Raw genomic sequence first — 27,694 nt, 5'->3', positions numbered from 1 at the left:
ATCCTGGCACTTAGGTGACTGCGGAGAGAGAAGGGAGCAGGGTAGAGTGTTTTCTGCACCAAACTGGCCTGTCAGCAGCCATCAGGATGAGGCTTGTGGCAACTGGGCCCTGGTCTTGGCCATGCCTGGCCACCAGATGGGACTGTGATTTGTCATTCTGGAAATGTCCTAGGGTGTCCCTTCTACCCTGAGACAATGTTTTCTTCCCCAGCAGCCCACCTCTGCCCTCCTGGCAGGCAGGAGGAGCACCACTCCCAGTAGCAGGTTACAGTTATGAGGGGTTTGTAAAGGTGCTGGAGGGGGCCAGACAGCACTGACCAGGATCTGGCCCCATGCAGGAGTCTGCTTCACTGGTGCTGATGGCTCCAGCATGGTGGGGTGGAACTGATGGTACACTGGCTGCCACCAGCGCTACTGACACCCTTTACTCTGCCCCTCCAGCTGCTCCCACTGCAGACCTCAGCACCTTTCACGTGAGCAGTGGGTGCTTATATTTACCCAAACAGCTTCCTCTAAGGGGCAGAGGTGGGAGCCCAGTGGGATGGCACATGGCAACACCAGAGGGTCCCTGCACACCCTGAGGGTCCCCGTGCACCCTGTCTCCGCACCCCACCCTCAGGGTGGTCCTTGAGGCCACCTGTGCCATCCTCAGCCCTGGGGATGTGTCACCCCCCACCGGAGCAGCTGATGAGGGAGAGGGAGGAAGGCAAAAGCCGCACTGGACTGTTGCTGAGTTCTGCTTCTGCTTTGTAGGAGCAAGGCTACGATAAGGAGAAGCTGCCGTTCCACACCTAGCTGCATGCACAGAGACTTGTGCAGGGTGGCTCCTGCCACTCCCACCCCCACAAAGGCTTTTGGGGATGTTGTTGGGGCAGGCAGGGACCAGCCTGGGTTGGAGCAAAGGGGGTCTCCAGGGAGCTGGACCCTCAGGGCTGGGGGAGTCGTTATCAGCTTTGCGATCAAGAGCAGATAAGGGTGTTGTGAGATATCAGCCTCTGACATCCTCCATGTGAGAGGTTGGGTAACAGCTGAGCCAGACTAACTGCCAGCCCCACGGGGGTCTTGCGAAAAGCATTATGTTAGAGGCAGCTGGGTTGGCCAGTGGTGAAAGTACAGGCTCTTTACAGAAGAAAAACTCTCCCAATGTCCCCTGCCACGCCAGACCCCACTGCCATCCTGTCCCTCAGTTCACTCCACATCCCCCTGGTCATGGGGCACCAGCAGTGGGATGGGTTCCTGCATCCCTGCATCCCTGCAGCACGGGGAGCAATTCATGTTCCCAACATTTCACCCAATGAGCCCCAGTGCCAGCCCTCCTACATCCTCTCACCAGCATGAACATTTTAGCCTGTTTTCTCATTTTTGGCAGCACATTCTTTCCTGCACCTGCACCCTGCCCAGTCCCAGGCCATGGTGGATATAGCAAGTATTTCCTCTTCCCTGCAGGCAGAGGTAGAAACAGCAGATAGAGCCTAATGCACCCAAGCACTTCAAAGACCCCTCTCAGGGTGAGGGGTCTCAGGGAAGCCTGGTTGCCCCATGGCAATGCCTGTCCAAGGGCTCATGATGGGATGCCGGACCCTTGCTGGGAAGGTGAAAGAAGGAGCGGGGAGGCGGGGGGGCAGCCCCCAAAGGACGGCAGAGCCTGGCTGAGGGCCAAGCATGGGGCAGGAGCATGCTCAGGAAGGGGCAGGACAGGAGGGTGGGACAGGGATGGGGGCCAGAGGGTTGGCCCAGAGGAGGGACCGGCAGTGGGAGGCGTGGGCTGGGTGCTGCGAAGGCTGGCTGCACCCGCAGCGGTTCCTGCAGGGCTGCCTGCCCCTGCCTGCAGGCTGAGCCCTGTGCCCACCGGGGACATCTTGGCATCACCCTGGAGCAGGACGGCCAAGGAGGCTACAGCGGCACTGCCACCATGCTGCTCCACCGGAACCGTGGACCACGAGAGGTGAGGGAGAACCCCGAGGGTGGCAGGGGACAGATGGGACAGACAGAGGGATGGGGGGAAGGTCCAGGACTACCTACTTCCAGCCCACTGCACTGGCTGCTCCACATGAGTTTGGAGGGACAGGGACAGTGTCCATCTCCCTGTGAAGCGCCACCGCCCACGGGCACAGCCAGACTGCCCCAAAGTGCCCCACCACAGCCCGGTGCACAGCACAGGCCCACTGCCGTGGCATGGGGAGGTCTCAGGGGCCAGGTCCCCACAGGGGACTGCCTGCTGGAGCCCCAGGCAGGGCAGGCAGCGGGCAATGCTGGCCACATATCCCTCAGGTGATATAGGCACAAGAAAGGGGGAAATTGTCCCATTTCAACACCAGGCTGCTGAGCAGAAGTAGATACAGCCTTTGAAGTCTGTGCCGGAGACACCCAGCCTACACTGGTACAGGACATCACCCCCCACACCCCCCTGCCCAGCCCTTTGCGTATATCTTACATCAACAGGCGGCCTTCCAGCTGCCATGTCCCCCTGCCCTGCTCCCCCAGCTTCTCAGCCAGCTGCTGCCATGGCCGTCCCTCCTCAACGCACGCTGCTCAGCAGCCATGAGGAGTCCCCAGCAAACACCCACCACGCAGACCCCACACCCACACATCTCACTGACAGCATCCCCTGCCACGTGCTCCCAGGGGCACCATCTCCTCCACCACCACGCCAGCCTGCCCATGCTTCCCCATGCCGCTCATGCAACCCCTGCCTGTGCAGGCAGCGGCGGGGAGGAGGCAGATGCCTGCGCCGGGGCCCCGGGCTCATGTAGGATGGATCCTGGCCCGGCTGTCCCGCGGGAGGGGGCAGGGGATGCGTGGGAGCGTGCAGGCAGCAGGAAGGAAGCCTGCTCCGAACAATAGAGGGAAATGGAGGAACTGGAAAAAGACTCAGTGGCAGCACAGTCAGCACAGATGGTTTAGTGCGGAGGAGCATGATTCATGGGAAAAAGGCCCTCGGCACCGAGCAGAGAGCCCGTAGCTCTGCCCCGAGGCTGGGCTGGCAAATAATTTGGGGATGTGGGACCCAGTGGGTGAGCACCATGCTGAGTGTGAGCCCGAGGCTGTGCCACTCCATCTCAGGCCATGGGTGCTGGCAGCGGAGGCGCACAGGAGCCCAGTTCTGGCTGGGGGGTGGGAGGCTGTCCCCCCTCTGCCTGCCGTGAGTCATGCTGACCTCTCCCATGCCCTCACCAGTAGCAGAGAGAGAGAGATTATGGTCTGGCCCTTCCGGCCGCAAAGCCCTCCCCATGCTGGCCGGCACAGGAGCTCATCCCCTGGGAGGGGCCCAGCTGCTCCCCGTTATCTGCCTCAGTCAGCCCCTCTGCTGGGACACCCCCTGGCTCTCGTTCTCCTGCTCTGTCCCACGCACGGCAGAGCCCGAGGTGCCCCAGCACCCGGTGTCTGCTCGCCCACCCACTCCCCCGTGAGCCCCCAGCCGCTCGGTTCCTGGCTGCGCTCGGGTCACAGCCTCGCCGACAAAGCAGGGCCAGGATCCGGCAGCTCCGGGGAGGGGCAGAGAGGCTTCAGGCTGAGGAACAACAGGATGCTGGCTTCTTGAGCTAGGAGGTGAGCGACTCCAGGGAGAACTGCTGCATGGAGGGACTTTCGGGTGCATCCTGCCCTCCCACCCACAGGGTCTGTGGCCTTCATGGCAGCTGAAACCCCCCTGTCCCTTTCTGCTCGCTTCTCACTCCTTTCTTTCCTCCTTCCACAGATGATGGGCTAAGCATCCGTGGCAGAGGCACCCCAGGGCCATGAGCTCCCCGTGTGGCCCTGACTCTGATATTGCAGACTGGCTGGCCACCATCCATTTGGAGAGGTACCAGGATGTCTTCAAGCAGCATGGGTACCACATTGCCAGAGATGCCACCTCGCTGGATGGGGACCACCTGCAGCGGATCGGCATCACCGCCACCGGTCACCGCAAAAGGATCCTGAACTTGGTGCAGCAGACACGGATGCTCACTCCATCCCAGAGGGGACCCGAAGCAGGAGACACCCATCTCCAAGCCTCCGAGGTCCTGGATGCCCCTCAGACAGGCAAGGATGCCATGAAAGCAGAGCCAGAAGGTGCTACTGATGCCTTTGGGACACAGCAGCGCGTTGCTGCGCCTGCCCAGCCATCACCTCTAGAGAAGGACCCTGCTCCTCCCATCGTGAAGCCGGTTCCCAAGCCAAGGACGGTTTTCCCTCGCTTGAAGCCGGAGCAAGGCTTGGTGCCCACGCCGCTGGCACGCACCACGGTGCCAGCACACAGCCTGGACACTGACAGGACACCTGCAGCCTTTGTGGTACTGGAAGGGTTTGTGCCAGGGGAGAGCTCCACAGATTTGGAGAGCCCAGAGCCCAGGCCAGTGCTGCCGAGTGGTGCAGGAGAGACTGTGGCCATGGGCATGGGAACATCCCGGCGGAGAGCGCGAGAAAATGCTCGGAAGGAGACAGCCCCCCCACCAGCTCCGGACCGTGGACAAGCCCTGGAGGCACCGGAGCAATCCCCCCCGTCTGCCCCGTCTGTCCCACCGCGGCTCAGCCACAGGGTCCCTGCAGCCGATCCCAGCCCTGGGAGCGCGATGGAGGGTCACCCCGCATCCAGCCCTCCCCTGCCTGCCCCAGCTGCCCCGGCCAAAAGAGAACCCTCGCCATGCCCCAGGTCAGCCTCACAGCCAGGCTCAGGGCAAAGCAGGCTGGAGATGGTGTCCAATGTCATCTATGAAGGACTCAAGCCCCCGTCAGCCCCCGCTGAAGACTCAGGAGGGGAGGATGTTCCCCAGGGTCGGGCTCTCGCTCAGCCCCTGGTTCTGGCACTGCAGGAGCTGACCCAGCCGGATGACAAGCACAAGTAAGCAGATGTTTTTCCTCACCCTGGGGGAGCAGAGGGGGGTGCAGAACAACGAGAGAACCCCCACCCCCGGGGCCCCATCCTCAGCCTGGCCCTGCTTGCCTCCAGGTGCTGACAAAGCCCCTTTCACCACCCCCGCCCCATGTCCTCCCCAGGCTCTGCGTGGAGCAGTCCCACAGGGCAGCTGGGGTCCCTCTGAGCCAAAACGGTGGCTATGGGTGCCAGATTGCTCGTTCAGGTTGGGGAGAGAATCAGCTGCCTCTCCTCCCCACCCAGCCAGCAGGGCTGGGGGTCCTCAGCATGGTGAGGGGGTGGCTGAGGGCTCTGGGGGTGGTTGGTGCTGGGAACAATGCGGGAGATGTTAGAGGGGTTCTAGTTGGGATAGGAAATGCCTGGCAGCCCCAGGAGACACAGCCCAACAGGTCCCAGCGTGGGGAGGAGAAGGAAGCAAGGAGGGCACTGGGAGCACAGAGGGGATGCTGCACATCCCAGGGGGGATAAATCTGGGCTCAGCCCTGGTCAGGCTCAGCCTCCAGCCTGTGTAAACCAGATGGGAAAACAAGGTGGAAGAATCTCCCAGGCTCTCAACCTGCCCCATCTGCAGTAACTCCTTTCCTGTTTTTCAGCAGTCCCAGCTGGCCTGGTGGGGACCTGCCCCCCATCCCACAGAGACCCCCCGGCAAGCCAGGTGAGAGCCCCCAGGCCACCAATGTGCAGCGGGGACATCCCACTGTCCCCAAGGAAGGGGAGTGAGGAGGACATCCACACACCTTCCCTTCCCCTCAGGTCCTACCCCGTACTTCTGCCCCACTCAGGGGCTGGGATGGTCTCCAGGCTGGCGCATCTGTTGTGCTGATTGCCCTGGATGTTGGGGTGTATTGTGGTGGGCTCGGTGGGGGGGACCCCTCCACGGTTGGCAGTCCTGGCACTGCTGACTGCCTTTCCCTCTCATGTCTCTGCCCACAGAGGTCAGTGAGCCGCTCATCAGCCCCTACAGTGAGACTATCTTTGGGCAGGTAGCGCCAGCCCAGAAGCAGAAGGTGAGAGGAGACACTAGGGATGGTGGCTGTCCTCTGTTGTCACTCCGTGTCCCACCAGCTGCTGCAAAGTAGGGAGCTGCAGCTGGTGAGACCGTGGTGCCCGGCAGTGCCTGGCTGAGCATCGCTGCTGGAGTGGGGGTCACAGGCTGTGGGGAGAGGAAATGTAACCAATCTTTCCTGCTAGGGTGTTGGCATCTCCTCTGATCAGAGCTACGAGGCAGTGTCTGAGCTGGACCTGGAGCAAGAACCACGCAGGTAGGCACCGCCTCCTCTGGGCTGCAGGGGCTGGGCTGAGCTCAGAGGCTGGGTTTTGCATACCAGGGGGACAGGGGACACAGCTGGGGACAGCCTGAGAGGTGGTGGGGGCTTTTCCCCCACCCTAGAGCCAATCAGGAGCATCTGGGATCAGGTCAGCAGCCTCCAGAAGAGCGGATGAGCTCAGAGATGAGAAGGAGCTGTGCTGGTGAGTGGCTCTCAGGGGGACAGTGCTGGCGAAGAGATGCTGTAGGTGCCCAGCTGGGGCAGTGCCAGTGGCACTGGGCACCTGCACACTGGGCAGAGCTGGGATTTGGCCACTGGGAGCACGGAAACACTACAGGGGATGGGACCTGCTCAGAAATAGGATGAATCCAAGCTCTAGATGAAGGGATGTGCAACCTCCAAAGGCCCCAGCATCATCAGATCAGCACTTGCTGATTTGCCACACAGCGAGGGACAGTGGGGTTGTGAGAGGCACCTTTAAAATGCTTTTGAAATGTTCTTTCCATAGCTCCTGATAGCATCTCAGAAAGAGGAAGGAAAGCTGTGCTTCCCATTTCATACGGGGAGGGTTCCTTTTCCTGTGTTGCTTAGAAAGGAGGCGAGCTGCAGCTCAGTGTCCTTCAGCTCTGACCGTGGCCTCACCGGCCAGTGCATCCCCATCCCCCTGCACTTCTGGCCTCAGCGTTGGTTGGTCCAGCCCTTCTCCTGCCCTGGGTGCAAGTCACTGCAACGTGGCCTGATCAAGTGCCACAGAGAGCCACACGTTGCAACCAGATGAGAGCCAGGATGGGCCATGGGTAGGAGCTGCAAATACCTGGGAACAGGATTTCTGTAGCCAGAAATATTGAAATCTGCCATGGAGCCTCTGAACCAGCCATTCGGAGCAGGGCTGAGTGCTGGCCCATAGGTCACAGTCCCCATTCAGCAGCTTCCAGGGAGCTGGGATCCAGAGCATCCCAAGTGCATCAGCCAGGCACTCACAGCCCTGGACCCAGAATGGACTTTGCAGGATAGGCCCACCAGCAGGTCTTCACAGGTTTTTTTCTCCCATCCTGAGAACTAACCTGATGGGGAATGTGGGTGATTAAACAAGAGGCAGAAAAGCCTTTGAAGACATTTTGTGTTGTGCTCATGGACACCATTGGCCAGCTGTTCCAACACTTTCGTCCCCAGAGCAGCGCCACCAGTCTGACCATGATCCCCTGGAGCAGAGCTATGGGCTCCTGCTTAGCTGCTGAGCATCTGCCAGCCAGCCCTGGTCCTCTGTGGGACCTCCCGATCCTTCCCTTCAGCACTGGTGTTTCTCCAGTTCCGCCAGTTACTCATCCTGCTGGCTGGCACCTGGCCACTGGGGATGTTATGAGCATCTCCTGCAGCCCATCAGCACCCTCATTCTGGGAAATACTTCCCACTCCAAACTTCAGAGAGGCCCTCCCACCCCTTTGGCACAATATCTTCCTCTTACCTGAGATACCTACTCTCACCCTGTTCTGGGGTAGTTTTGTCTGGACCACTCTGCTCTCTGGTATGGGATCTAAGCAGCCAGTGTCAGCGTTAGACATGGACAGAACCGACCGCCAGCACAAGATATCCTCAGCAAACAGGAAGAGGAATGCGAATTTCCCCTTAAAACTGGGATCTAGGTCTCTGAGGGTCCAGCAGAGCCTGGAGCATAGGGTGGGATTTGCTCTCCCTGATGCTGAGCACCTTCATCCGAGCTGGCAATGCTCAGCCCCCTGCAGTGCTGGTGCAACTGCCCTGCTTCAGACACACCTGCTTTGAGACCACACCTGGAATATTGTGTCCAGTTCTGGGCTCCTCAGTTCCAGAAGGACAGGGAACTGCTGGAGAGATTCTAGCACAGGGCAACCAAGATGACTAAGGGAGTGGAGCATCTCCCATGTGAGGAAAGGCTGAGGGAGCTGGGGCTCCTTAGTTTGGAGAAGAGGGGACTGAGGGGAGAGTGTCACGAGGATGGAGCCAGGCTCTTCTCAGGGACAAACTATGGTAGGACAAGGGGTAATGAGTTTAAGCTGGAACATAAGAGGTTCCACTTAAACTTGAGAAGAAACTTCTTCTCAGTAAGGGTGACAGAACACTGGACCAGGCTGCCCAGGGAGGTTGTGGAGTCTCCTTCTCTGCAGACATTCAAACCTGCCTGGACACCTTCCTGTGTAACCTCATCTGGGTGTTCCTGCTCCATGGGGTGATTGCACTGGATGAGCTTTCGAGTTCTCTTCCAATCCCTAGCATTCTATGATTCTATGATCAGTCTCAGCAGGAGAAAAACAGTGTCACAGCAGTGTCTGTGTCACCCCACGGAGCTTGGGCGACTGGGTCAGACAGCAACTTGTCAGGCATCATGGTGAGGACGGTGGGCCCTGCCCTGGTTTGCATCGAGATCCATGATGAGATGATCCTCAGCTACCTGGACTGCTTCTCCTCACACCCCAAAACATCTCCCCTGCAGAAAAAGAAATATTGGGGATGGCGTGTCCTTGGTAGCTTGTTCCTATCTCCCTACCCACTGCCAGGTGCCCACCAGCAGGTTGTTTGTCTGGCCCATGACCCCCAGTTGAAGTAACCAGATCCAACAGGAGCTCCTTGGTTCCCTCACCACCAGCACATCCTTTTCTTCCATTTCCCATCCTCCGTCCTCCACCAGCTCTTTCACATGAGGACTGATGGACTGAGACTGCCCCAACTTGGTGTACCTCAGGCATCATCCTTCAGGCTCAGCTGACCTGGAAATAGCCTCTCCTTGCCTTGGGGTCTCCTTTGGCCCTAAGGTTAGATGTCTTCACTGCCTGACACCAGCTGAAAAGGGAAATGACTTGGCTTTTGCAGGCTTGTTGCTTGGAGGCTTCCTCCACTGACCCTGTCCTCAAGGGCAGAGCTGGGACATGGCTTAGATCCTGGTGCCCTCCTGGGATGCTGAGACACCTCACTTCAGCCAGGCCATGGGCTTTGCTTGTGCCTGCCAGATACTGCTTGTCCTCCGGGTCCTCGTGGTTTCAGTGGCTGTAAATCATGACTCAGGAAGAGGATCTCATGGATTTTTCCCTTTTTCTTTTGCCCTGACCCATTCAGTGAGTCTGTCTCCCACCTGGCTCTGTCACCCAAGGTTGATGTCCACCTGTGACATACAGAGTCCTCCAGCTACCCTGTTCCCTGGCCAGTCCATCCTGAAGAAGCTGGACACCGGGGTTGGACTCCAGCCAGACAAGCCACCCTGCCAAGACTCTGTTATTCTAATTAAATAGCAATTTTCATGCTGTTCTGAGCCTTCCAGCCACCCATGGCCACTTCTTATCTTTCTTGCAGACACTGGAGCCAAATAGACCATTTTCCCTCTCCACCTGCCTCCTCAGCCCTATACACCAACCCACTTCTCCAGAGCTGACCCCTGGCCTGGGTGGCTCTAGCCCAACATCCTCCCAGGCAGACTTCAGGTCTTGCTTCTGTCCCACATGGCTCAGGGACATCTGATGGCCTCATAAGGTGCCCGTCCAGGGTCAAAGCACAGATCTGTGCAATGCCTTGGCTCCCATGATCAGGCATCGCTCAAACCAGGTGCTTGGAGAGTTTTTGATGAGGGGAGGTGTTTTGGATCATTCCCCTCGTCCAAAAGCATTTCTATCACATGGACTTGTAATCTGGAGATGTTTTCTCATATTCAGTAGCTGCCAGTGGGTTTCTCCTCCACGAATTTCCCCATCTACAATTGCCCATGGTGAGAAGTCCCACAGATCAGCCACTTCCCCATGTGGTTCTGCACCCTGCTCCAGCTGAGTCCCCTGTCTGATGGTCTTCAGCTCCTGTGACTGAAGTGGTGGTGGCCAGGAGATGCCTCTCTGACCTTCTCATGCTGCTCACCAGTTCAGAAGCCTCCCCACATCATTCACCCTTCTCAGACAGAAGCTGATGGGGCATGGACCATCCTTGCTGCCTTTCTTGGGAGCCTTTTCTTCGTTCAGGTGCTGGATTCCACAAGTGACCCAGTGGCACGGGTGCTCTCCTCCTGGTGCTGGGGTGTCCCACTGCCAACAGCAGACACTGCTGTGGCTCCGTTCCTGCCCATCACCACTGCACCTGGGCAGCTCCTCTGTGAGCTCCTGGGACGGTCAGAAATTTTCCAGCACGTTTCCTTTTCAGGGAAATACAAACATCTGACTGAGAGGGCTGAGGGGAAGGGGCAGGCTTAGCAGTTTATTTTTACAATTTCCTTTTATTGTTATGGCTGGACAGTCACACCAGGCCTGGCTGGGGGTTTCAATGTGACTTCCCAAGAAAAGGAGATGGATGCAGGAGCTCTACCAGCCCAATCCCTTTGCAAAACATTTCAGCTGGATACAAGAGGTGGAGGGAGGCTGCTGTGGCAGAAGGACCTTCCAAGTGCCATGAACACTGGAGGGGTGGAGGGAGAGGACAGGCTGAGACCCCCAGTGGGGATGGACCCAGGGTGGGTGCAGAGCAGTGAGGTGGATGTGGGCTGGGGAGCTGCCTGGCTTCGGTTTGCTGCCTGAGGTGTCAAGAGGAGAGGGAGGTGATGCAAAGGGTTTGGAGATGTGTGGTGGCCCATGCGGTATTACCCAAGATGAAGAAGTCCATTTTGCCAGCTAGCCCCAGCCTTGCCATTGCATAGGACTGGCTGAGCCTCAGGCTTCTGGTGGCCACAGAGCTCATCAGCACCAAGCCCTTGTCCTATCCTGCTCATGGAGATGCAAACACCCATGTCACTGGGAGCTCAGGATGAGTCCAGGAGCAGTGTGAGACATTCCCAGATGGATGGTGTTGACTTAGACCCCATATGGCAAGCAGCCATGCTGCCACAACTGCACTCCCACAGCCTCATTTCTTGCAGGATAAGCAGTGAGTGCAGCAGCGAAGGAAGGAGCGAGGATGAGGAGACCCGGTCCCGGCTCATCAACCGCATAGTCCAGAATGACACAGAAGGCTACTCCACTGTGGAGGCACCGCAGGCCGAGGGTGCCTCTTTCAGCTTGGCAGCCCATCTCTACCCAGACGAGGTCCTGGATGACCTCACCATCTCCCCTTATGCCAGCTTCACATCTCTCTCTGAGCCCCGACCCACCATGCTCAGCGGCTGGCTGGACAAGCTCTCCCCACAAGGGTACGTGTCCACCTCTGGCATGCTCCCCATAGGTAAAGCCCCCTCGGGCAAGGCCAGTGAGGTGGGCATGCTGGTCAGCAGGCTACTGGGGCAACCAGGAGCCTCTTGGATGCCTCAGCTGTGCTGCAAGGGTCTCCATGCGGCCACCCTTGCGGGAAGAGGTGTCTATGAGAGGATGTGGGGTTTTCAGGGGGACCATCCCCTTCCCAACAGCCTCGTTTCTCTGCCATCCCAACAGGAACTATGTCTTCCAGAGGCGCTACGTCCGCTTTGATGGGAAGAACCTGATGTACTTCAGCAGTGACAAGGTATGAAGAGGCAGAGCAGGGAGGCTATGCCATGCCACATAAGCATGGTGACTTGTCACCATGTGAGCTGCCATATCCCTTTTTCCTCCGCTTGTCCTCCTCCTGTAAGGAGCCAGCATTGCTTTACCATTGCCAGGGCAGAGTGACCGTGCCCCTGTGCCTGGGGGCCTCTGAGCACAGCCCTATACAATAAGAAGCCCAGAGCAGTAAGGGACCCTCTGCCAACAGGGCGCAGGCGAGGGGTGCCCTGCCAGCTCACGGGCCCTGGGACTGGCTGTAAATGAGGGATCTCTGGGTCCCAGCCATGCACCCATCCCTACCGCAATGCTCAGTTCCTGCTCAGTTGCGGGTGCTCCCTGGGTGGTGCATGAGGCAGCAGGCAATCGAGCACCCCGGGGACGTGGGGTTGTGTTGCACAGAGCGGCTTTTCTCACTGCAGGCACTGGCACTGCGGGTTATGTGCGTGGGATGAGTCAACAATCGTTTCCTGTCCCACGGCCTCTCATCCTTCCATGGGGCGCCGCATGGCCCCCTTAGGCCTGTGGCAGGGTACTGGTGGCTGCCCCAGTGCCACGGCACAGACAGATGGGCTGGCTCCACATCAGTGGCACCCATGCAGAAATGGGTACCATGCATGGCCCAGGAGCAACCACTATTGCAGGAGCCTGCAGGCTTCCCTGTCATGTCCCTCTAACCCTATGGTTATGGTGCCAGTGTGCACAGCAAGACAGGTGCTGGGGTGGCTGGGTTATGGAGGTGCCCCACAGGAAGGGCAAAGGGGGGTGACCCTGCCTGGGGCTTGTTCCAGGAGCCCTACCCCAAGGGGGTGATCCCGCTCTCTGTGATTGAGAAGGTTCGCTCCACCAAGGACAACAAGTTCCAGGTCTGCACCAGCCACCGTATCTTTGTCTTCCGTGCTGAGAATGAGGGTAAGCAAAGACCCAGGCCAGGGCCCACCAGTCCCCAAGGAACCATTCCTGCATCCCTCCTCCAGCCAGAGCATCCCATGGGCACCTCTCACTCCCTCCCCAAAACACTTGGCCACAATCAGCCAGGGGACCTCTCCCCTGCTATGTCTGCTGGGTGCTCTGCTCCATGCTAGGGCTGTTGGGAAGGGCTAAGACCTGCTCCCTCATGCCTGGTCCCCAGCCCAGAGGAATGAGTGGTGCTCCACGCTGCAGAAGGTGATGGACCAGCACCGGGGGAGCTCCCGGCCTCGGCCTGCCAACACCTCTCATTGCCAGAAGTCAGGCACCCTGGAGCTGAAGGGCCAGAAGTCCAAGGTGTTCGCAGCTCTGAGCCTGCCTGAGATGTGGCTGTACAAGAGCGAGCAGGTTGGTGGCCAGACCAGGCACCCCACTGTGCCAATGGTGGATGGGGGTGAGAGTGATAGTGGGAGCTTAGCCAAAGGGAGAGCAGAAAGGGAAAGGATGGGCAGGAGAAAGGGAATGGTGGAGATCCTGCATGGGGCAGCCATAGTGGGAGCCTGGGCTTGGAGATGCTGGGACTGCCAGGAGAGGACATCACCCCAATATCCTCCCTGTTACCAAATTGTCTTCATCTCTGCCTGCCACTTAAGTCTTAGACGCATCAAATTGTCCCAATCCATCACAGGACAGGTGGATCAGTGACCAGATTACCACCAACAAACACGACGGCTGCCATGTGGGTTTGACCTGTGGGAGGCAGCAGGTCTCTGCCGGCCCATCACACCCTGCCCGCTGCCCATGGAAGTCCCACCTCCTGCCTGCAGGGGTATTTTTCCAGTCACCTGGTTTCCAGTTTGCCTGGCATGCACAAAGCAGCATCAAGCCTCTGGGGTTTTTGCTCATGTTACTTTATGAATGTGCCTGACTCAACACAGACTTAAATCCCCAAAATAGAAAGATTTGAATGTCCCAGTTTCATGGGCTGTAGGCAGAACTTGCCTTTCGTTTTAAGGCATAACATGCTTGTTGAATGCTTTATGTCAGCCCACGTGGGACGGCTGAGGTGTGGCAGGCAGGTCTGACTGGTCCAAGCAGAGCAGTGATGGAAGTGGGGTGCAGCTTCCTGGCTCCAGCCCCAGAATCACAGCCATATCCAGTACGGTGTGTCCACCATGGCCACAATGCTGCAGAGCCAACACCAGTGTCACTCTGAATTGCAGTTCTTTAAAATGGGCATTGGCATCTGTGTGATCGAGATGCGTGGCTCCACCATCCGTGAAGCCAAGAACCGCAGCTTCGAGCTCATCACCCCCTTCAAGATATTCAGGTACCCTGGGTGTCTGGGTGAGACAAGGTGGGGGATGCAATCGGGTGCTGGACCTGAGTGTTGGGAGCTCCAGGTCCCTGAGTTTTGGCTGTGCTGGTGCTCGTAGCTTTGTGGCGGAATCAGAGCGGGAGAAGCGGGAGTGGATGGAGGCCCTACAGGAGGCCATAGCTGAGATGCTCTATGACTATGAGGTGGCAGAGAAGATCTGGTCCAACAAAGCCAACAAATTCTGTGCAGACTGCTGGGCTCAGAGTCCTGACTGGGCATCCATCAACTTGTGCGTGGTCATCTGCAAGCAATGTGCAGGCCAGTACACCTCCCCAATGGGCACAGGTGGCTCCCAGTGGGTGTGGGCTGGGTCTGCCCAGGCAGACAGGGTGCTGGCTGGGGTACATGTATGATTTGGGTGCTGGTTCCCCAGCAGGATCAAGGGCTGCTCACTTGTCTGCTCTCCACAGGGCAGCACCGCAGCCTGGGCTCCAACATTTCCAAGGTGCAAAGTCTGAAGCTCGACACCAGTGTCTGGTCCAACGAAATTGTGCAGGTAGAGGCACTCAGAGCAGGGCGTTGGGGTGGGCACAGCATTTTTGTGGGCCAGGCTGCTTCCCCAGGCAGGGCAGTACCCCCACAGTCTCCCCTGGGACACAGGGGTGCTGGGCATCCTGCTCCTCCAGGCTGGCCCTGGTGCTCACCATGACCATGGGACTCTCCTGCAGCTCTTCATCATGCTCGGAAATGACCGAGCAAATCGGTTTTGGGCAGCTCACCTCCCTGCTGCTGAGGCCCTCTACCCGGATGCCAGTGCCGAGCAGAGACGGGACTTCATCTCTCGCAAGTACCGAGAGGGACGGTACCGCCTGCCCCATCCCCACTACGCCACTCAGGAGGATGTGCTCCAGGTAGGGACCACCTACCCACCCCAGAGCTCTGGCTATGACATGCTAACACCTCCTGCTTGTCTGTGTGCACCCACAGCCCCACGCCTGGCAGTCCTGGTGGGAGGTTGTGCCCTGTTCGTTCTACCTTTGAGCACCCCTGACAATGGGCTGGGGGCCTCTGTGAGCCAGGACACGGTCCCTACAGCCACCTGTCTCATCCCAGGCACTGTGCACTGCAGTGGCAGGACCAGCCCTGCTGAAGACCGTCCTGCAGTTCTTCTCATCCACAGAGGCTGGGCTGGCAGCTGACCCTACCCCTCGCGAGGTGGCTCCTGGGGCCGACCTTTGGTGGGGACCAGAGAGCAAAAGGCCCAGGAACCACTCAGGTAATGAGGACCCCCAAGCCTCATCTAGCTGTGACGGGGGGTCTTCCTCCTTGCCTCTGTCATCCACAGTGTGTCCCAAGGCTGGGGACAGACAGGGCAGCAGGCACTGTGGTTCTCTGGGGGACTGACCTGCCCCACTACACCCTTCTTTCGGGATGGAGTAAGGTGGTGGTTTCCTCTGAAGCCCCTTTTCAGGGAACCCCATGCCTGGCATACCCCCTGGCCTACACCTGAAAGAGTGGGGACTCCCTGCCCACCCAAGTACCCACATTTTGGTGGGTGCCTGCTCCTGCCCCACTCTCAGCTCTGTTCCCTGCAGGGAGCCCGCACATACAGGAAGCAGGTCCAGAGGGTGTCTACAATGAGATCACACAGCCAGTGATGCACAGTGGGTACCTGTACCGGGCCATGGCCCCCCACAAACTCCCTGGTGTCAAGAAGAGCAAAGAGGGTGAGTGTGAGGAGCTCAAGGGGGCAGCCAGCAGGACACCCACCCCAGTGCCGCTGACCCCCCAGTCTTGCAGACTTCCAGCGCACCTGGTGCTCCCTGGAGAGAGCCCTGCTGTTCTTCGAGACAGAGAAATGCACTGAGCCCTTGGGCCACATCGAGAGCGGGGACCTCATCTCCCTGGGTGTGGGCAGAGCCCAGGGGCTCGCCAGCCCTGGCCCCACGGAAAGGTACCCCTAGCCTTGCCCCCCTGCTTGCCCAGAGAAACCATAGGCATGTAGAGCACTGTGCCCTGCTTGGTGCAATGGGCTGGTCTGGCTCTGGGTGCAGGTTCGAGCTGGTTCATCCTCTGCAGGTTTCGCTTCACCCTTGAGCTCTTCCTCACTGGGGAAAAGGTGCAACAGCTGGGAACCGATGGGCCCGAGACCCTGCAAGCCTGGGCCAGCGCCATTGGCAAGGTAAACCAGCCCGAGCCATGGCACCCCATGACACTGGTGGGTTCCTGGGCTCCATCCCCACTTCCCTGTTGTGATTCCTCCCACCTCCCCATGCTCTTCATCCTCTGTGGCAGGTACCCTCCTTCCCTTCGCAGGAGCTCCCATCATCCCCAGTGACCTGTCCCCATCCTTGTGGGGGTCTGCACTCAGGGGCTGAACCTTGTCTTTACCGGGCTCATCTCTTGCTCCGTCCTGCAGTGGTTCACACCCGTGAGCTGTCACTGCCTGCTGGGCTACGAGTTCCAGCGTGTGGGCCAGCTGCGATACAAGTGCATGCTCAACCCTGAGCGGTGGCAGCAGGCCTTCTTCATCCTGCAGAAAGCCCACCTCTTCATCTGCCCCGCCGAGGATGACGGGGCTGAGGACAGCATCAACCTCCGGCGGCTGCAGGAGCTCAGTGAGTGCCACACTGCAGCATGAGACAGGCACCATGTAGCGAGTGGCTGTGCCTGGCTCTGACCTCTCTACTTCTCACCCCAATGCAGGCCTGGTCCCCCCCACAGACACCCCAGAGAAGAAAGAGCTGCTGATCCTGGTGGAGATGGGAAGGTGAGTGCTGGCTGTGTGAAAGATGGGGAATGTACCAAGCAAGCTCAGCAGGATGCCTGAGCAAAGGCACTGATGCATGGGTCAGTGCAGATCCCAAATGAGCGGTGAGGATGCTACTGGGACAGCAGGGCTGTGGCCAAGGGGCTTAGAGAGGTCACCCCAGCCTGGGGTCTCTCACAGAATCAGAGTGGTTATGATTGGAAGGGACTTTTGATGATCATCTAGTCCAACCCAACTGCTAAAGCAGGTTCCCTCAGAGCAGATCACACAGTGTCACATCCAGGCAGGTTTTGAATGTCTCCAGAGAAGAAGACTTCACACCTGCTCTGGGCAGCCTGGTCCAGGCTCTGGCACCTCACAGCAAAGAAATTTCTCCTCATGTTCAGATGGAACTTCTTGTGTTTCAGTCTGTGCCCGTTGCCTTCATCCTGCCATTGAGCACCACTGAAAACTCTGATCCATCCTCTTGACACCCACCCTTGAGATATTTACCAGCATAAATAAGATCCCTCTCAGCTTCTCTTCTCCAGGCTGAACAGTCCCAGGTCTCTCAGCCTTTCCTCATAAGAAAGATGCTTCAGTCCCCGAATCATCTTTGTAGCTCTCCACTGGACTCCAGTAATTTCTTGTCATTGTTAAACTGGGGACTCCAGTTCAAGAAGCCAGGGCAGGGTGTCTTTCGGTTCAGCCTGACTTTGCTTTGCTGCTTGTCCCAGAGACAGGCTGTGCACATGGGCAGGAGGGGTAATCCATCCATCCTGGGCAACCTTCATTCCCTTTTCTCTGCCCTTGTCGTTCTCAGGACATTTTACCTGCAGGGCTTGTCACGGGCGGACTCGGCGGCATGGTACGCCGACATCCAGGCGTCAGCAGGGGGCCGGGGTAACGCGCTGCGGGACCAGCAGCTGAGCCGGGGGGACATCCCCATCATCGTGGACAGCTGCATCGCTTTCATCACCCAGTACGGTGAGTCCAGCATGGTGGTGTCACGGCCAGAGCATCCCTCAGCACACACATGGCAGCTGAGGGGTCCGGGCAGGAGACACTGATCTCAGGGCACCAGCCCCACTGGGGAGTCTCTGGGCAGGATTGGGCCCTAATGACCCCATGTCCCTGCCCCAGGGTTGCGGCATGAGGGAATTTACCGCAAGAACGGGGCAAAATCCCGAATCAAGGTACTGATGGAGGAGTTTCGGCGGGATGCCCGTAATGTCAAGCTGCGCATCAATGACAACTTCATCGAGGATGTCACTGACGTGCTGAAGAGGTTCTTCCGTGAGCTCGAGGACCCCGTCTTCACCCTGGAGCTGCACCCACAGTGGAAGGAGGCTGCAGGTACCTCTTTCACCCAACCCTTGCCCCCACACTGGGCTGCCTGCTGGGGAGTACCGGGGCTGGTAGCCTTCAGGACGGGATCCCAGTACCAGCCCTGGTCCCATGTCTAGTCTGTGTCCACCAGACTCAGAAATGGTCCACAACGCGTTTTCTTCCCTCCAGAAATCTCCTCGAAGCCCCAGCGCCTGGAGCGGTACAAGGAGCTCATTCATCGCCTGCCTCGCCTCAACCGCAAGACCCTGGCTGCACTGATCGGGCACCTCTACCGGTCCGTGGGCCACGTCTCCACTGGGAACGCTGTTCCAGCCAGGGTCCCCAAGGCTGGCAAGCAGTATGGGGTCTCCCTGCTGCCTGGGAATGCTAACTCCCATTCCTGCAAGACAGCATGAGCTCAGTGCCTGTGTCCTTCCCCATCAGCCCCCTAGCTGGTGCTGGGATGTGATGGAGCAGGCTACTGTGGGACACCTCAAATGTTCCCAAAGTCATCTTGCAGCAAGGGGGAGTGAGAGGAGGTTTGAGAGTAGGGCACAACCCCGTGTAGGATGTAAACTTCACCCGGTGGTCAAAAAAGAGGGAAAAATACTGACTCAGAATATGAGGTGGGACTGTTTCAGGAGAGTTTGTATGAGGCAGAGGAGGGTGGCTGGGGCTGAAACTTCACCCAGAGCGGGACCAGCCCCTCACCTCTGTCCTCCCTGTCCCAGGGTGCAGAAATGTGCAGACCTCAACCAGATGAGCACCAAGAACCTATCACTGCTCTTTGCACCCAGCCTTTTCCAGACCGATGGCAAAGGGGAGCACGAGGTCAAGGTGATGGAAGACCTCATTGACAACTACGTCAGCATCTTCAACGTAAGATCCCTGCAGGGGCCTTGCCAGCACTCCCCACTTTGCCTCTGTCCCTCCCCCATTGTATCTCCCCATGCTGTCCACCTTCACCTCCCCCTGCATCCCTCAATACTGGCCATGTGTCCTCAAGCCACATCCCACTCCACATTGACCCTGTGCACCCTTCCTCCGGCAGATTGATGAGGACCAGGTATCCCAGATGGATCTGGAGAACAGTCTGATCACCACCTGGAAGGACACCCAGGTACTAGGGATGTGCTTGCTGGCCTCCATCACACCAGGGCTGGTGGGACTGCCTGGAGGATGGGGACACTGCCAGCTGCCCACTCTGGGTCCCCAGTGTCCCACACCAGATATTTGGTGAAGGACCTATCCACACTTGTCTCCCCTTCACTCATCACTGCGAGGCTCCTGCCCAGGGAACGAGCAGCCCCAGCTCCCTGGGACACCACCACCAGTCCCTGAGGAGAGGGGATGTGCACAGCATCCATGACAGCACAGCACCAATGCCACCCACTCTTTCCCCAGCTCTCACAGGCAGGGGACCTCATCATCGAGGTTTACCTGGAGCAGAAGTTGCCCGACTGCTGTGTCACCCTGAAGGTGAGTCCTAAAGGAGGGCCATGTGGGAGGGATGCAGGGTCCTGGTGCTGCCTGTCCCTGGGACACATCCTGCCACCACCCACCACAGCTCCCTGTGTGTCCGGCTCCAGGTGTCCCCCACGATGACAGCAGAGGAGCTCACCAACCAGGTGCTGGAGATGCGCAATGTGGCGGCCAGCCTGGACATCTGGCTGACCTTTGAGGCCCTCGAGAATGGGGAGCTGGGTGAGCATGGGCAGATGGCATGGGAGGATGCTCTCAGCATGGCTGGGCTGGTGAGGAGGAGGTGTTTGGTACAGGTGGGTGGCTTGCTGCCAGTGGCAGTGGGGACAGGATCTGGCACAAAGAAGGGGACACAGCAGTGAGAGTGTTCCTGCCTCCCCAGAGCGGCCCCTGCACCCCAAGGAGAAGGTGCTGGAGCAAGCTTTGCAGTGGTGCAAGCTCCCAGAGCCCAGTGCCGCATACCTGCTGGTGAGGAAGGTCCCCATTGGCGAGGGCAGCTGTCTCTTCACAGGTAAGGCAATCACAAAGGGTCCCAGCCCCAAGGGATGTCTCCAGAGGGGGACAGCTCTGCTTGAGCTTTCCCTTGCCCTGGCCACCGCCCTGAGACCCCTGGTGGCATCCCCCTGCAACGCCCCAGACACCCTCATACATTCCCAGCCACCCTGACCCCCATCTCCCCATGCTGGGCAGGTGTCAAGCGTGAGACCCCCAAGTGTGGGCTGCTGAAATGTCGTGAGGAGACCCCCAAGCTGCTGGGAAACAAGTTTCAGGAGCGCTACTTCGTCATTCGGGACCGGAGGCTGCTGCTGCTGAAGGAGAAGCGGGTAGCCAGGGGATGCTGCAGGGATGGACCTGTGTCCCAAGGGAGGGAGGAGAGGCACGGATAGGGAGCCTGGGGACAGCAGTGACACAGTGGTGGCTGTCCTCCTGGCAGGGGGGCTGGCACTGATCTGGGCTGACCCAAAGGACTTCCTTCCCCAGAGCGCCAAGCCTGAACGCGAGTGGCCCCTGGATGCAGCCAAGGTTTACATGGGCATTAGGAAGAAGCTGAAGCCACCAGCCCAGTAAGTAGGACCTTCCCTGACCATGGCCCTGGGCCGTGCATCCCCCAGTCCCTGCTTGAAGTGCCTGGCACATGAACCTAGCTGCTGAGATCATGTCAGAATTTCCTCACTTGGGAGGGTTTGACAAGGATCATCAAGTCCAACTCCTGCCCCAGCACAGGACATCCCACAGTTCACACCATGTGTCTGAGGACGTTGTCCAGTCCCCCTTGAACAGTCAGGTTGGGGCCGTGACACCTCCCTGGGGAGCCTGTTCAGTGTCCAGCACCTCGGGGGGAAGAACCTTTTCCTAATGTCCAACCAGACCCTCCCCTGGCACATCTTCCTGCTATTTTCTTGGGTTCTGTCATTGGTCGCTAAAGAGAAGAGTTCAGTGCCTACCCCTCCTCCTCCCCTTGTGAGGAAGCTGTAGACCATGATGAGGTCTCCTCTCAGTCTCCTCTCCAAGCTGAACAAACCAAGTGGCTTTAGCCACTCTTTATATGGCTTCCTCTCCAAAGCCTTCACCAACTTTGTAGTCCTTCATCAAGCCCCACCACAACCCAAAGCCATGACAAGCCTTGGCTGGCGCCGCGAGCTCAACCCCCACCCACTGCTCACAGCCCCTGGGCTGTGTCTGAGCTCGGTGGTGCTGCCCCACAGCCTGTCTCTTCCTTTCCCCAGGTGGGGTTTCACGCTGACCCTGGACAAGCAGCAACTGTGAGTATCTGCCCCTGCCATCCTGGAGCTGGGGAGATGTTGAGACCTGTCCCCAGTTTTTGTGGGGCTGGGACAGCCAGGGGCAGTGCTACGGGTCCCTGGGGGTCAAGGCAGAACTGGTGCCTGGCTGGGGCACACAAGGGACACAGTGGTGGGGCAACATGCTGCCTGGCACAAGGTGGGGTCAAGGTCAATCCACCTCAATGCCACCCTTCCCACCTCCCCATCTACACCAGAACCCCTTGGAGATGGATCTTCCAAGCAGCCAGCAGCAGGCTCCAGAGGGACCTGCCCACCCTGCCCAGGTGTGCGTGTCACCTGCATGGCTGTGCTGCCTGCCAGCCTTCATGCAACACTGCTCTCTGTCCCCTTGCACCCAACACCAGGTGCTCCTGCACCCTGCACCTCACCCTGAGCTGGGCTCCATGCCCCATCCTCCCCAACACCGCTGTGCCTGGGCACACCCCTGCACCCCGCTGATCCCGTCCCCATATCCATGATGCTGCCAATGCTGGGGCAGCAGCTGAGCACTTTGCCTGCTCCCAACAAGGAAGTGGCTGTGATGTTCTTCTAAGGGCAGCAAGGAGAGCTGAACTGTGGTGGCTTACGGGTGCCTGACAAGCTGTTGCCTTGCCCTGATGCAGTGATGTGGGCATGCGGGATTTCAGAGGTGACTACAGCTACCAGCTGTAGTTGTACCTGGCAGTCTCAGGCTCACAGGCAAGGTGACAAGGGGACCTGGGTACTGCTGGCCCTGCTCCCCAGCAGCTTCTCAGATGACTCATCCGCAGGTACCTGGTGTGCTCAGGGCAGGCTGAGCTGTGGGACTGGACTACCAGCATCCTCAAGGCTCAGGTGGGTGCAGGCTGGCTGTGCCTTCCGGCTGGGCTGGGCTGGGAGGGGTCTGGCAGGGCAGCCTGGCATGACCCCCACCTCCCTGCCCTGTCCTTCGCACAGCACGATGACCTGCGCCCCGTGATCATGCGCCGGCGCTCCTCCTCTGACCTTGCCAAGCAGAAGTTCGGCACCATGCCACTGGTGCCCCTGCACGGGGACAGCACCGATGCCACCATGCTCTCTGCCAACCAGACCCTGGTAAAGCCCCCGCAGATACCCCCACTCATGGGTGCTCCTGCACCCAGCCAGGTCCACGCACCCATCTTGAGACCTTGTGCTTGCCCCAGGGCCCCGGTGCAGGTGCTCGCTGCCTGACACCAATGGATGCTTTGGGTGTGTGTCCCCGTGCTCACGGTGTGTGCGTGCTCCATGCTGCGCTCATGTCTGTGGCAGCTCTCCATGCGTGCAGGGCCCTGTGCAGGCACGTGGGGTGCTGCACCCCACTGCCCATCCTCTGCCTGCCCAGGCATCCGTGACCCTGCTCTGCGCTACCATGTGCTTACCTCTGCCCATCTCCTCTGTTTCTAGCGCCGACTGCACACACGAAGGACTTTGTCCATGTTCTTCGTAAGTACCTACACACGTGAAGCATGTCCATTGCTAGCTTTGCACTGCGCCCTCTGGTTATGGAAGCAAGGGCTTGCTGCAGTATCCCACCCATCCCACCTGCACTTGGAGACATGCCCAGACCATTCTGCCCACACTGCATGGCAGAGGAGGGGGCGCACATTGCTCTGTGTATCCCATACCCAGGGATGGGGGGTCCTTGCATGGTTCCTGCATGATCCCATTGTGTGCAAGCAAGACCACAACAGTCCAGCCCAGTGCCCAGCACCTCTCCTGTTGGGCACACTTTGTCCAGAGAGATCAACATAAGAAGCGCAAGGAAATAGGTTTGAATACTATTTGCTATCACGTTATTTCTGTGGTGGCCACCTGGCTGGACCTCACCTCGCCTGGCTTTGGGCTCTGCATGGGTGCCCATCTGCCCTCCCCACCCCAGAACACCTCTGCCAAGGGATGCTGATCTGATGCCACAGCCTGGTGGCACAGACTGTGCCTCAGCAGGGTCCAAAACACTCACCCTCCATTGGCGATGGGGGAAGAAAAAGGCAACAGTGCCTGAGCCAACAGACCTAGCAGAAGGTGGGTCCCCGTGAGATTCAGACCCAAGGTCAAAGTTGCCTGGGCAGCACCCAGGTGCAGGGAGGGCAAGGTAAGGAGGGACAGGAGGGCTATGGTTGAGCAGAGTGGGCAATACCCCTCACTCTATCCCCCTGCTCTCTCCCAGCCCATGAAGATGCACCAGGACTCCCTGGAGGAGCAGCAGGAGAAGGAGGTGGACGCTGATCCTGTTTATGAGGAGGTTGGCAACTTCCCCGAGCTGGCCGCGCTGGAGCTTGGGCAGGGGTTGCTGGCAGATCTGTCGGCTGTGCCCCCTGTGGACAGGTCCAAGAAGCCGGCCACATTCCCCGAGCAGCCCCCGGCCACCGCGCTGCGCTCCTCGCTGCCTGCCAGCCCAGCCCAGAGGGTAGCAGGTCCCTCTGTCACCAAGGCCGTGTCCCTCGAAAGGGGCTTGAACCTGGAGAGTGACAAAGCTCCAGCTCAGGGGCTCAAACCCACCAAAACGGCTTCTCTGGAGAGAAACATGGAGCCTTCCCTGGTGCTGGCCAGGGACTGGGACCAGGGGGCTGCACCGGGGAGCAGTCCCACCACAGAGACCTCCCTGGAGATCCCCAAGAAGAGGAACATGCAGCCTTCCTCACCCATCAACAACAAACTTATCCAGGAGCTCAGCAGTGTCATCCTCAGGAAGAACGAGAGCCAGCCACCGGAGCAGGACCAGCCGGTGACGTGACCTGGGTGCCGAAGGGACAGCCACCGATGTGGGGGTGAAGTCATTCTCAGCAGCAGCAACGATGGGTACCCCGTGTTCCCACACCACGGAGCCCACACCCTCCTCCTCCTCCTGAACCCAGAGCCAGGATTGGAGCGGGGACCGGTGGGAACCAGGGGACTAGTGGGGACAAGGATGCTGAGCTGCAGTACCCCCTCTTGGGAGGGTTAGGGGTGCTGCCACACATACTCTTGCTCACGGGTGGCATGTCTGCCATCAGGCCCAGCACTGAGGGAAGCAACTAAAGGGGAAAATAAAAGCAGGAACCTCGTGCCTGCACATTTTGGAAGCATGGCACAGTGCCTGGCAGGGGGAAGGCAGCACGATGTCCCCTCCCCAGTGCTGAGCCTGTGGGGCAGGGTGAGGACACCCAAGCCATCCCCCACTTCCCTTCTTGCATCTACCATGGTATATTTGGGAGGGGGGCAACAGGAGCAGGGTTGGCCGTGTGTGCCATGTGCGTAGTCCTGGCGATGGAGGACGGTCCTGCTCAGCTGGGGTATTTATACCTGTTCCTTCCACCAGCAGGAAGAAATAAAGGTTTGTTTGTACTCTGGAGGGTTTGGTCACTTCAGGAGGAGCGGTGAGGGATGCTGGGGTCTGGCAGGCGGGGTGACACGGGTGCCAGGGCCAGGTATCCAGCCAGGGGACCCATGGGAACTGCAGAACTGGAGCAGAGTCCCAGCAAACCTCATGTCCAGGGTGGGATTTTCTGCCCAAATCTGCTGCCAGTCTGGAACAACGCGGCCCTTTGTGCAGGGCACCAAGCTGCAGAATCCCCCTCCCCAGGAAAGGGGTGTCGTGATTTAACCTGAGCCAGCAATAAAAACCACAATAGCTGCTCACTCACCCCCATCCGCTAACCCCCAATGGGGGAGAGAATCAAAAGGGAAGGGAGAAACTTGGATTGAGATAAACACAGTTTAATAAAATAACAAAATACTAATACACTACTTGTATATATAAAATAGAAATTAAAAATAGTCAAAGCAATTCCTCATGAACATGCTGAGCAGCCAGTCCCAGGAAACAACCTGGTCCCAACAGCTGATCCCAAAGAGATAAGAAAGAGGGAAAAGGCAGAAAGGCTCAGAGGCCTCTGCAGAATGGCAAAAGGCCAAACTAAATGTCCCACACAGAACTCCCCTGGCTGCAGCCCAGAGCAAGCAAGAGCGAGAATGCCCAAAAGAGTGAGCAGAGCCACCCAGAAGGTCCCGACTCCTTAAATATGGAGCATGACACCAATGGGATGGAATACTCTAATTGATCAGTCTGGATGTCAGTCAAGCTCCACCCCATCCATGCCTCCCTTCCTCGCTGCCTCACACGTGTGGGTGGAGTGCTCAGAACATCTTTTGCTCTCAGACCAGAGCAATTAAAAACATTAGCTCTGTGCTGGGGTGTTATCTCTTGTTCTCAAACTAAGTCCAAATAATGAGCATGCTAGCTATGAAAAATAAAGTTTTCTAAGCGCATGAAGAAAATTAACCCATTTTCAGTCAAACCAGCACTCCCCAGCCCTGCCTATAGCTGGCTCTCCTCACTGGACCTCAGGGGCAAGGCTGCCTTCTTTGAGTGCCTCCCTGACAAGGTCCTGAGCCCCCCCAGGCAGCAGCCACATGCATCCTGGACCCAGGCCCGAAAATCCTGGGAGACGTAGAAGTAGATGAAGGGATCGAAGCAGTTGTTGAAGGCGCCGATGGCCAGAGCCAGGGCATACCTGATGTAGGTGGGGTTGTGGCACCCCGTGGGCTCCAGCATGTAGTGGATGAAGAGCAGGATGTTGCTTGGGGTGAAGCAGAGGATGAAGACCAGGAGGACCAGGGCCAGGACACTCAGCACCTGCCCATAGCGTCTCCTCTGGGGTAGTAGCTGCACCAGGATGCAGCTGTAGGAGACAGTCATGAGGATGAAGGGCAAGCCAAAGCCCAGCCCCACCAGGGAGAGGAAATAGTAGCTGAGCAACACGTGCTCATGCTTTCCCAGGACATCATGGCATGTGGTGATATTCAGGCTCAAGATGTGACTTGTCTGAGGACGCAAAAGCAGAGGGCTCATGCCTAGGCCCACCACCAGCCAGACTACCACACAGACACCCACTTTGACCCATGTCCAGCTGAAGCCCTTACACGAGAATGGGTGCACCACACAGATGTAGCGCTCCAGACTGATGCAGGTGAGGAAGAAGATGGAGCTGTACATGTTCCCGTAGAAGAAGGCCACCAAGGTACGACACAGGTAGTCCCCAAAGAGCCAGTCATTGCCCAAGAGGTGGTAGGAGATCTTGAAAGGCAGCAGAAGCACAAAGAACAGGTCAGCACTGGCCAGATTGAGCAGGAAGAGGATGCTGGAACGTCTCCTGAAGTTGGTCACCAGGACCCAGCAGGCCAGAGCATTGGCTGGCAGCCCCACAACCAGCACCACGGAGTAGATGGCAGGGAGGAGGCGGGTGGTGAGGGTGCTGTTGAGAAAAGCTTCCACGGAGGCACTGGGGCACATGGCTTCTTCTTTGGGGTTGAGAGGGATCAAGACTCGCCCTTTGATACGCACTGCAGAGGACACAAGGCATCAGTCTTGGCCAAGAATCCCCTCCCGCTGTCCCTTCCCACTCAGGACCATGCAGGAGTTGCCATCCCCCTGTAGAGCTGCCAGCACACGCAGGAGCTGGCGTCTCCCTGCCCCATGGCAGGGGACAGCTTGAGGCACAACATCCTGCCGCCTTGTCGCATGGAGGTGTGCCGCATCCTGCACTGTCTGTGCCGCTCACCCAGCGGTGTCATCACAGCGGTGCCAGCCCAGCTGTGTGTCCTGCCCGCAGCCGGGCAGGCTCTGCTCTCATGCATGGCTCTGCTGACATCCCTTTTCCTACCAAGCCCAGCACAACAGGTCCCCACAATCCAGTGTAATCAGAAAGTCAGACAAGAAACCCGTGCCAGGACAGCGTCGGGATGTGGTAACAAGCAGGATGGGAGACGTTCTCCTGCCAGGGTTCCTTCCCCTTCCTCCAGGCCAACGTCACAGCCTCACGTCACAGCCAGGGCTGTGCATACCTCCCCATCCTCCTGCAGTCAGAGGGTTTTCATTGCGTGCTCAAAACCAAAGTGAAGAACAGGAAGGGCCCGAGACAGCAGACAAACAACCCCTGATCAAATCCCTTTTCTGGCTTGCTCATAAAACGCACTTGGGATTTGCTCCTCTGTGCATCACCCCTGTTCTCCAAAAGCTCCATCCAAGTGGTCCCCAGGACACCCAGCCCCGAGGAGCCTCAGTGACATCCAACATGTTTCCCTCAACCTCTGCCACATCTCCACATCAGGGGCAGGGGATATTCAGTTTAAGACAGCAGTAACCTGATTTTTGCTGCCAGAAGGTGAAGGGGTATCAGATATCAAGGTTTTCATGTAGGTTCACATAGGTTTTCAATGTGGACACTAAGGGAAAGCGGTAGAGCAGTGTCCCAGACTTTCACTGTGACACCCAGCTACCCCCTCTTAGTGTCATGGGACACGATGTCGGGGTGTCCCAGCAAGGCCTCCCTGCCCTGCCCCGTCACCCCCCAGACCCACCAAGGCACTTACTTGGGGACAACACTGCCGAGCCAAGACAGGCACAGCTGAGCAGGAGGGTGACGCTGGCAGCAGCAGAGCGAAGTGAAGACACCGACCGGGACATCTCTGTGAAGCAGCCTCTGCCCAAGCTGGGTCCACACAAATGTCACACACAGAGCTGGCTCTGTCACGTGTCACCACGGCAGGACAAGCTCCCGCC

At 58.5% G+C, this 27,694-nt stretch overlaps 2 protein-coding genes across 6 annotated transcripts; one reads left to right on the top strand and one right to left on the bottom strand.

Moving 5' to 3' along the window:
* The first annotated feature begins 1,809 nt into the window (after positions 1–1,809).
* Positions 1,810–24,482, top strand: ARAP3 (ArfGAP with RhoGAP domain, ankyrin repeat and PH domain 3). 5 transcript variants are annotated; one of them, XM_082063435.1, is made up of 34 exons: positions 1,810–1,945; positions 3,698–4,822; positions 5,449–5,510; positions 5,789–5,862; positions 6,047–6,117; positions 10,988–11,257; positions 11,496–11,565; positions 12,374–12,494; positions 12,715–12,899; positions 13,715–13,821; positions 13,928–14,127; positions 14,280–14,365; positions 14,538–14,720; positions 14,923–15,085; positions 15,405–15,536; positions 15,610–15,763; positions 15,889–15,991; positions 16,229–16,427; positions 16,516–16,579; positions 17,382–17,545; positions 17,702–17,914; positions 18,077–18,182; positions 18,619–18,766; positions 18,939–19,007; positions 19,292–19,366; positions 19,477–19,591; positions 19,752–19,880; positions 20,060–20,193; positions 20,351–20,433; positions 21,097–21,132; positions 21,924–21,987; positions 22,090–22,227; positions 22,558–22,596; positions 23,321–24,482. In XM_082063435.1, the coding sequence occupies exons 2-34, from the start codon at positions 3,738–3,740 to the stop codon at positions 23,885–23,887; spliced, it is 5,409 nt and encodes a 1,802-aa protein (XP_081919561.1). In that variant the 5' UTR covers positions 1,810–1,945; positions 3,698–3,737; the 3' UTR covers positions 23,888–24,482. The 5 variants fall into 5 exon arrangements, with proteins under 5 accessions (XP_081919561.1, XP_081919564.1, XP_081919562.1 ...); XM_082063436.1 differs by lacking the exon at positions 1,810–1,945 and adding an exon at positions 3,314–3,549 and having other exon boundaries at positions 5,452–5,510; XM_082063434.1 differs by lacking the exon at positions 1,810–1,945 and adding an exon at positions 3,314–3,549.
* A 351-nt stretch (positions 24,483–24,833) lies between these two features.
* On the bottom strand, positions 24,834–27,661 carry LOC309445019 (proteinase-activated receptor 3-like). Its single transcript, XM_082063439.1, has 2 exons — positions 27,505–27,661; positions 24,834–26,475 (listed from the first exon to the last, which is right to left on the bottom strand). Exons 1-2 carry the CDS (start codon positions 27,596–27,598, stop codon positions 25,451–25,453), a joined length of 1,119 nt encoding a protein of 372 aa, XP_081919565.1. The 5' UTR covers positions 27,599–27,661; the 3' UTR covers positions 24,834–25,450.
* Between the last annotated feature and the right edge of the window lie 33 nt (positions 27,662–27,694).

The sequence above is a fragment of the Streptopelia decaocto genome (genome assembly GCF_964273445.1).
Source record: "Streptopelia decaocto genome assembly, chromosome: 12".
Taxonomy (NCBI): Eukaryota; Metazoa; Chordata; class Aves; order Columbiformes; family Columbidae; genus Streptopelia; species Streptopelia decaocto.
This window is presented reverse-complemented; position numbering and strand designations above follow the sequence as displayed.

Bases quoted from the DNA above. Each gene is read 5' to 3' on its own strand.
- ARAP3 (XM_082063435.1), top strand. From the start codon at position 3,738: ATGAGCTCCCCGTGTGGCCCTGACTCTGATATTGCAGACTGGCTGGCC. The intron at 5,863-6,046 runs GTGAGAGGAGAC...CTTTCCTGCTAG, and splicing joins CGCCAGCCCAGAAGCAGAAG to GGTGTTGGCATCTCCTCTGA. The intron at 16,428-16,515 runs GTGAGTGCCACA...ACCCCAATGCAG, and splicing joins CCGGCGGCTGCAGGAGCTCA to GCCTGGTCCCCCCCACAGAC.
- LOC309445019 (XM_082063439.1), bottom strand. From the start codon at position 27,598: ATGTCCCGGTCGGTGTCTTCACTTCGCTCTGCTGCTGCCAGCGTCACC. The intron at 26,476-27,504 runs GTAAGTGCCTTG...TGTCCTCTGCAG, and splicing joins CTCGGCAGTGTTGTCCCCAA to TGCGTATCAAAGGGCGAGTC.